Consider the following 10,089-nt stretch of genomic DNA (forward strand, 5'->3'; position numbering starts at 1 on the left):
CCCCTCAAGAACCAGAGCCATGCACACATCAAACTAAGCGGGACTATTTTTCATTTGATTTCTTTTTTACTGTTTCGCTTCAATTGCAAACCAAAGTATATTCAAATAGCAGCTATTGCAAAAATACCACTTTTTTGGAAAAGACATAGACATAGATTAGATAATTGTTTCAAAAACAGTATTTACCAGCTGCTTACGTTGGTTAACATTAAGGTAGGTATAAGCTAAGAAACGCTGCAGTACAGACGGATTATGATGGGGGGAGGGGTCTTTCGGAATTATGGTTGAGCGACATGTCCTCTGAACATATCTTCAGTGGCAATCCTCTGAACTTTGCTTCAGTGGCAAGCCAATGTATATTCAAATAGCAGTTACCAGCTGCTTACGTCGATTAACAATAACGTAGACATAAGCTAAGAAACACCGCAGTCCAGACGGATTATGAGGGGTGATTCTTTCGGAATTATGGTTGAGCGACATGTCCTCTGAATTCACCAAAGACGTTAGAATATTTTAACACCAAATAACACAGTTTTTTTTTGCAATATCCATACATCTTTCATTTTTGAGTAAAATGAACCTTATCTATTTTATATTTAATTTTTTTTTTGGAAAAAATTGGGAGAACAAACGGAAAACGTGGTATATCCCTTGTGTGAGATGGAAAAGTATTGGTTCATATTTCACTCAAATTTTCTAGGCAAGTTACTTAGAGGTTTTGTTTGAAGCTCAAACAAAATTATCCCTGAACTGAGCATAGGAAAAATTTGTGCTTGTGTTTTTATTTATTAGTCTTCACATTTGTCTTTACATTTCCAGTAAAATACTTTCGGTATATTTATTTTCATATTTTTCACATCTCATTTATCATCTTTAATCGTCATCATCATTCACATTTCTCATCTCTTTTACGCACGTTTTGTATTTCTTCCAAACTGACATTTCTTTCCTTTTTACTACTTTTTAACACATTCCTAGCCCTAGCCATAATTTTATGTTTTTTTCAAATTTTGACTTATATTTTTTAATTTTAGTTTTTTTAACAGATATAACACTTTTTTCCCGATTATCGGTTTTTTCTCTTATTATTAGACCTTCGACCTGCATTATGGTTATTAATCTGTTTTGCTTTTAACACCAACTGACCTGAAATTCTTTTTTAGAAACTATAAGAAGCTAAAAAAAATAATAAAAAGAATAATTACCGTAATAGACATTGGAAACAATTAGCACGTTACAATAAAAGGTGAAGTATTTTACACTTAGTTCGGTAAGTATACACTGTTTGGTCTCGCGGCTGGGCAATTGAGCTGAAACTTTCAAGATTTTTTTTTTTGGGGGGGGGGGCTCTATAAGCGGGAAAGAATATAAGATTCAGTACCACATAGAACACTCAGACACAACAAAAAACTAAAAGAAAAATGAGAATCTTTGCGCAAAAAGTGCTAAAATTCTAATACTCAGTATAGTCACTTTAGAACAATATCCAAATACCCCTATAAAGGAAATAACAAAAAAAAAAAAAAAAACGGATAATAGACGTTACCTTAAACTAAATTTGAAATTAAACTGCCAAGTTGAATAGCCTGGAGCAGTTTTTCCATTTTCATCCACAAAAGTTAGACCCAACTGTATAATTTTCAACAGATCCACATTACATCGGAGCAGCTGGTATTGGTAATCAGCAGAGCTTCGAAACTCACCTATTGGTCTTGCTACAACACCAGGAAACTCTGTGTCCTAAAATTAATAGAATTATATTTTTTTTTTTTATACTCGCCGGTACAGTCCTGTCACATAATTAACTTTTTTATTTAGCACTTAGTTATATAAATAACCCTACCGAATTTACATAAGTCAACAACCTCTATTCTGTATTACTGGGCACTATGAATCAAATTTTGTTTTTCCTTGTCACAAAAGATCTTTGACAATTAATAGGAACAATTTTATAAAAAAAATACTGTTGGTGCCAAAGCAGACAAAATCAAATCCCAAAAACTGTTGGCAATTTGGCAATCTATACATGTTTACTTATTTGCATTTGCAGCGGATTTTACTAATTTTTTTTTATCTAAAGCAGGGAGCGTAGGTTCCCAGATAAGGTAAAGCTCTAAATTTTATCATAGACAATATTCGAGAAGGGAGTGAGATGCATAAAAATGTCAGTTTAATTTACACAATCAAGAAAACACTAGAGAGAGATGAAATTTGAGAAATTTTCAATTAGAATATAGCCAAGAATACAACTCTTTCCCGTTCATATATGATAACTGGAACTAGAAGCTTCTTCCAAAATATAAACTTTGTAGTGTGTTGCCCCTAAGCAGGGATATAAATTTACGTCCTTAAATTGAGTATTCTTCTATACAAAATAGTTATCATACTATTTTCTGAGACAAGATGACTTAGATACTTTGCAGGCCTACTGTACGTAAAGAATTCAATGACATACTGGTCATAGTGGCACAGACAGGGGTCTGGTAGTGGATTCCCTCCATAAGTTTGATCTCATGGACCTTTTTATGAAAAATTCGGAGGTGCCCTAAAAATGCACTTATTGTTGTTACCCCCTCCCCCCAAGGAAAAAAGGATATACCTAAAATATTGACGAATTTAGTTATTTTTGGGTACAAAAACCGTCCTTGTGTTTGGTTCACTACGCTAACATACCAAAGTCATGGCCCACCAAGTTTCATCCCGATCTCTCCACTCTAAGCGTTTTCCAAGATTTCCGGTTCCCCCACCAATTCCCCCCAGTGTCATGTCACTGGATCTGGTCGAGATTTAAAATAAAAGCTTTGAAGCAGAGGATCCTTCTAAATATCAAATTTCATTAAGACATGATCACCAGTTAGTAAGTTAAAAATACCTCATTTTTTCTCATTTTTCCGAATTGGCGTCATTTAGGTAGGGTAGTGGGGAAAAAGCGCGCCCTAAATTCTTTTGCCCCTCCTTTTCATTTAGAAAACACATTTTGTGGTATTTTCCCAGAAAAAGCTATAAAAAAAAGGACAAATTTGTCCCCCTAAATATTAGAAAATGCATTTTGCCCCCCCCCCCTCCCCCAATTTTCATTACTTAACACCATAGGATGCGTTGCAAAGGATTCAGACTATTTTTACGGATGATAAGAAATGTGTATTTGATTTTGAGCACCCATATTGTTGAATTATTCCCTGTTGTTTTCTATCAGTCATTTTTTATTAGGCAAATCTTCAGCTAAATCTTAAGAAGAACTCCCTATTCCTTTTAGGTTAATTTTAATATTAAAATAGGAGATAAGCAAAAACTGACTCAACAAAAATGTCATTGCGCTATACAAAAAAGATGAACTATAAAGACAATACCTGGCATAGTTAAATATATTTTTTAACAGAAAAAGAATAACAACACGTCATTAACACAACGAATTACAACGGGTTTAAATGATGAATAATATACTGCACATAAGAATAACAATAGGTCTAATAATGAACAAAATACTGCACAAAGGAATTACAATAGGTCTTAATAATGAATAAAATACTGCACAAAGGAATTACAACACCTTTCTGTTGTTTAAGTGGAATTCTCGTGAAATAAAGTACACTGGCATTCTTTCTAGTTCGTCAACCATGGTATTTAGCAAGCCGACCTGCCTTGGTAGGGAAAGAATGTAATGAGTAAAGAACTAACTATGTTTGATAGTTCTTGATGTAGAGCTGGCTATGAAAGAAATGAGTATCAATAGAAAACCTTTCATGGTAATGAATGCCAGGTAAAGAGTAACCCTTACGAATGGAAACCCAAACGGAATTTGCACAAGGATACATAAATCAAAGGAGTCGCTTGTTATACTGATTCCATATATACCAAACTCATCCATTTCGAAACCACGCATCACAAGCTACTAACATAATAAAATGCGCAAAAAATAAAATAAAAATGTAACATCTCCAAAAGGGATGAAATCTTGATGAGCATTATATCAAAAAACGGAATGTGTCCAAAGACCTTGGAGGATATGTTTCAAGCTTCTATCCGCAAAGATACGATGTTTAGTACTAAAGCTAGAAAGATTGTCCCAGATAATTTTTAAGCTCGTTCCATTTATAAAATTAAATAAAAAAACTAGTTTTTTTAACCGAAAGTAAGGAGCGACATTAAAACTTAAAACGAACAAAAATTACTCCGTATATGAAGTGGGTTGTCACCTCCGCAATCCCTCGCTCTTTACGCTAAAGTTTTTGATTGTTTTAAAAAGTAGAATTGTGGCAAAGAGTCAAACTTTAGCGTAAAGAGCGAGGGATTGTGGAGGGGACAACTCATTTCATATACGGAGTAATTTCTGTTCGTTTTAAGTTTTAATGTCGCTCCTTACTTTCAGCTAAAAAAATTTTTTTTTTTTTATTTAATTTCTGAACGTTTTTGAATTAATGCATGTTTGGTTTTGGCTCTCCGCACATAAATTATTAAAATGAAATTTGCATATTAATTCTTTTTTTTGGCTAGATGGCTTTCTCTTAGTTTTGATCAGACGATTTTGAGAAATAAGGGGTGGGGAAGGAGGCCTAGTTGCCCTCCAATTTTTCGGTTACTTAAAACGGCAACTAGAACTTTTAATTTTTAACGAACATTTTTATTAGTAAAAAATATACGTAACTTAAGAATTAACTTACGTAACAAACTTTTATATTTGTATTTTTTTTTATTATGTATATGAGGTGGTTTGTCCCCTCGTTAATACCTCGCTCTTTACACTAAATCTTAAGTTTTGTCTGAATTCTTTAAGAATGACCCCTGAATCAGAAAGGCCGTAGAATAAATAGTTGAAATTACTAAAAATACTTTAGCATAAAGAGCGAGGTATTCTAAATACCTCGCTCTTTGTGCTAAAGTATTTTTAGAACCCCTCATATGCGTAATAATCTCTGTTCGTTTTAAGTTTTAATGCTACTCCTTACTTTCAATTGAAAAAACTTTATCATGTTTATTTTTTCATTGTTTTTTTATAGTAATGCTAGAAAATACCGCGCCTTTTCATTGAATTTCTCTTCCCCCGTGACATATTCCTCCAAGGAAAGATCCTCCGACATAGAACCCTCCCCTCAACCCCAAACCAAAACAATCCCCCTGTAAACGTCTGTACACTTCTCAATAACCATTACTGTATGTAAACACTGGTCATAGTTTGTAACTTGTAGCCCCTCCCCCAGGGACTGTGGGGGAGTAAGTCATCCCCAAAGACATAGTTATTACGGTTTTCGACTATGCGGAACAAAATGGCTATCTCAAAATTTTGATACATTGACTTTGGGAAAAAATGAGCGTGGGAGGGGGCCTAGGAGCCCTCCATTTTTTTGGTCACTTAAAAAGGGCACTAGAACTTTTCATTTCCGTTAGAATGAGCCCTCGTGCGACATTCTAGGACAACTTGGTCAATACGATGACCCCTGGGAAAAAAAAATAAAAATAAAAATTAACACGCACCCATGATCTGTGTTCCGGCAAAAAATACGAAATTCCACATTTTTGTAGATAGGAGCTTGAAATTTTTGCTATAGGGTTTTCTAATACGCTGAATGCGATGGTGTGATTTTCGTTAAGATTTTATGACTTTTAGGGGTGTTTCCCCCTATTTTCCAAAATAAGGCAAATTTTCTCAGGCTCATAACTTTTGATGACAAAGACCAAATTTGATTAAACTTATATATTCAAAATCAGCATGAAAACTCGATTCTTTTGATGTATCTTTTAGCATCAAAATTCCGATTTTTAGAGTTTCGTTTACTATTGAGCCGGGTCGCTCCTTACTACAGTTCGTTACCACGAACTGTTTGATAATACATGTAGTGGGGTCAATTCAAAAAAATTAGGGGGAGGGGAAAAATTGTTTATCAAAATCTAGGGGAAAAGACCCATTTCATAGAAGGAAAAAACATTTTTTAAAGTATACATGAGGGATCTAAAATGACATGTCCTCCCAATCGACACCTTTGAGTACATGCTTATTCGACTATAAGGTTAAACAATCATAAGAAAAAAAGTGACGACAAACATTCAAAGTGGTAGGTCATTTAGTGGTAAGCTAAAAGTAAGTTCATCTTATGTTCAAGGTCTACACATTTAGATAGAAATAAAATCTCAAGTAATAAAATCACTGATTAAAATACTTCGCTAAGGAGTTATGACATCTTCCAATTACCGCAGGAGAATTTCCTTTAAGTAAGAGTCTACTCACTCACTTGTCTCGCTAGGGAGGAAAAAACGGGATGAAAAAACGGGAGAAAAAACGGGATGGCGAAATTTAGATTGTTGACATTCCACTTCAAAGCTCCTACTAATTCCATATTATCTCATTTCTAAGCAGATAAAATGAAGCTGATTTAAACAACCCTCATTAGTAGTGAAGCAAGAGCTAAGAATGATTTTTAAGACACATTTTATTTTAATATTTCCAATTTTTATGTCTGATCTTTGGGACAAGTAGAATTAATTGAGGGTAAACGTAAGAAAAATAAGTAGTTTTTAAAGAAAAAGTAGTTAGTAGTTCAAAATATCTCTCAAATAAACTAAGTAGCTCTTACATATAAAAAGGTAGTTCTTAAAGGGTGTGAATGAATCCATCATATTTAGGGAGATCGTGTTTTATTGAGTAAACACAATACCAGGGGCGTTATTAGCTATGGGCCAGGGGGGAGCAACTGCCCCTCCCTCTGACCTAAGATTGTCCCCCTGCTGATATTTAGTTTTTCCAAAAATCTTGTCATAACTAAGATAAGCCTGCATAATTGAAGCATCCACAGAAACGGGTCAGTTTTCTTTAGTATATCTTTAACTTTTTTGTTACTATATGGCTCATTTTTCAGTTTTATCTGTCACTTTCCCTTGATTTGGGAAAATTGGCTCCAACTTCGCCCCCTTCCCCAGGATTTTGACAAAATAACGCCACTGCACAATACACTTACAATAGCCTTGATCCTCAAGCCATCCTCATAAGAAAGCAAACTTTAGTATAAAGAAAAGGGGGGTCAGCCCTCACTTACTCTAAGGATTACCCTGAGCAAGAAAGAATATAGAAAAAAAAAGTTTGTTCTTTCAAATGAAAGTAATGATTAACATCGAAGTTTAACATGAATAGATATTATCCTATATGTAAGGAGGAGACACTCCCTTGACCCCCTTTCTTTTTACTTCAGTTTAACTTTGCTTTTCGTAATTCATGAATAAACACTGTAACATAAGAGCAATGATTGAAAGTATTTATTTTTATTACCACAATCCCTTGGAATGAAGGGACTTATTTATTTATTTGTAATTAATTTGCATAATGGAATTTGAAGCTCTAATGCTTTGAAAGACCATTAGAACATAAAAAACTACAATTATTCACTGGCTATATGGCATATTAAAATGCTGTCAGGAAACTAGTCAAACTTCACAGTAAACAGCAAAAGGTTGAGGGGGCAGCAGGTTCTTATATGTATCGACAATTTCTTTTCATTTTGAGTTTAAATTTGAATTTTTAGTCTAATTTGACGAAACATTTCTTTTTAATATGCTGCAAAGAGGGATAAAATTAGATCTTTACAAAAACACCAAGCATGGAAGATGGCCAGACTGTTGGACCCCCATGTGTTACATAACATGTTTCATTAGTACAAAGATGACACTGTTTTTTAACTTTGGAGTAATAAAATCTCATTTTTAAAAAGGATTTTTTGTGCATCCAAATTTTTTTCTAAATTTTTTTCTAAATTTTCTAAATTTTTTTTTTCTAAAAAAAGGAACTTTACTTACCATTGCAACATAGTTAAATTTTTGTACAATCTGTCTAATAAGTTTAAATTCTTCTTCTAAGTTTGATGCCCAAACATCCCGAATTCCACATTCTTCATTAGACACAGCATGACCTAAAAAAAAACAATAAAGTCAAAATTGCACTTCAGTACAGCAAGAGCAATCATACCTGTACACATGGGGGAAGGGGGTACCCCTCCTCTGAAATGGTCTGACAAACTTTTCCCCAGAGTGAGATCCTCCTCCTACAGGAAGCTAGAAGAAACTAAGATACAAAAGCCTCCTTGTTGATGAGTCATTTTGACGCTATTCACATTAAGCATCATACTAGTCATGGAATATGCATGTCCTCTCTTTGCTGGTTCTCTCAAATTAGCCGCATCACTCCTGTTCAAGGCGTCCAAAACTGAGCAGTGCGCGCAGCAACTTCCAGCAGCTCTGATGCCATGCCCCTGGAGTCAATACAGGACGTGACATCAACGTCGGTGTCCTATAAATACAAACATTGCCCTCCATCTGAGGAGGTATCAAAACTCATCCCAGACCGAATAAAACATTTGCGATCAACTCGTCAAAGTACAACTCGGCATGACTACCTTGTGCAGGGTAAACCCTGCCAGGAATACTTGAAGACGAGCTTCCTCCAACAATCCGTCACCACATGAAATGGCCTCCTAGATGAGGCAATCCTTCTAATCAGGTATTTGAGAGAAGGTATATTAAATACCTCAGAAGTAAAAAGCAATGTAATTACCAGGACTAGCAGCACATAATCACGTGTGATGGAGCCGCAAAGCCTGTCCTAAAAAAACACACATAAAAACACTGTCTTGAAGATGCACTTTTTGCACTATGACCCCCCTCCCCTGCACCAAAATTTTCTAGAAATTCCCCCAAGCACCAGAACTATGTGAACCTATGCAGAATCACTACCTGGAATTTGCCATCTCGATGGAAGAAAATAATTGGAGCCCTTTGGACTTAGTTTTAAAAGAGTAAACAGTTTGCAAAATGTTAAAATAATAGATATAAATGATTAAAAATAGCAATGGTCACTGATTACGTTTTCTGGTATAATCATATATATCCCAACATGTGAATTTGAGATTTAAAGATTTCTAGCTATGGATTTGATCAAGAAGGAACAATATGTTTGTATGAATAGAGCTTTTATAAAAACAAGCAGGTAAAAGCCTTATAAAGCGTTCAAAATCTTGCCATCACCCATGTGCACAGTCCCAGACACAATTCAAATCCAGAGAAACTTTAGTACTTAAAGTACAAACCCTAGCATATAGGTCCAAGAGAAATGATCTTACTAATGCATACAGGTTGATAAATGGGCTGCACAACCCCTATTCCAGTAGGATGACATAAATTACAATTAGGGGCACACAAACTCTGTCCTCAGTGTACATGCCACAACTTATTGAGTAAAAAACAAATACCCAACTTATTGAGTATATATCTATAGTCAACTAGAATATAAATATATGATGGATAAGAATAATCCATTTAATTTAAAACATGCTTTGTCAAATAATAAAAGATATTTAGATGATATTTTGGTCTTAAATTGTAAGGATTTCATTGATATTTCTAAAAAAAATATATATCCATCAGAGCTTATTCTTGAGCCTAGTCATGGCGCTGGTCATGAAGATCATTTCTTAGATTTAAATATTAATATTTGTGATAATAATAAATTAAGTTTTAAAATGTATAATAAAACGGATGATTTTGATTTTGAAGTGATTAGTTTCCCATTCCCTGAAAGTAATATACACTCAAATATCACATATTCAGCGTTTTTCTCACAGTTACTTCGTTATGCAAGGATTTGTAGTAATTATATTGATTTTAAAAATAGATGTAAAATCTTAAGCCAAAAATTGATATCAAGAGGTTTTTCTGCAAATAAATTAACTTGGCAATTTAAAAAATTTAGTTTTCATTATAACGAACTTTTAAATAAATATCAAAAGAATTATCTAGAAATACTTAAAGAAATTTTTAACTAATTTCGGAGGTTCGAGAAATGTTGTCACAGCGCCATTTATTTTGAATTGTGTTTCTAATTGAGCGGATTTTTTAAAAAATTAGCCACATGGTAAAGATGAATTCTATAATTGTTTAGTTCATTCAGGTTTTTTGCAATGTGTTAATATTTGTGATTTGGTAAAATTTATAATATTTAGTTTACCTATTGTTGCTAAAGGGAGGGATATATTAATAGGATAAGCTTGTTTTGGTTTTACTTGGTTGTTTTACATTTGCTGGTTTTTTTTCATAGGCATGTATTTTGGG

The 10,089-nt window shown here is 33.9% G+C and overlaps 1 protein-coding gene across 1 annotated transcript in view; it reads right to left on the reverse strand.

The window, feature by feature from the left end:
- LOC136024706 (CCR4-NOT transcription complex subunit 7-like) overlaps positions 1-10,089 on the reverse strand; it is a 31,945-nt gene that overhangs the window by 17,379 nt on the left and 4,477 nt on the right. Inside the window, exons 2-3 of the mRNA XM_065700122.1 lie at positions 7,783-7,895; positions 1,547-1,740 (exon numbers count right to left, since the gene is read on the reverse strand). Coding sequence (XP_065556194.1) covers positions 1,547-1,740; positions 7,783-7,895 — 307 coding nt within the window. The remainder of the gene's footprint in view (positions 1-1,546; positions 1,741-7,782; positions 7,896-10,089) is intronic.

Source organism: Artemia franciscana, chromosome 3 (assembly GCF_032884065.1).
Source record: "Artemia franciscana chromosome 3, ASM3288406v1, whole genome shotgun sequence".
NCBI lineage: Eukaryota > Metazoa > Arthropoda > Branchiopoda > Anostraca > Artemiidae > Artemia > Artemia franciscana.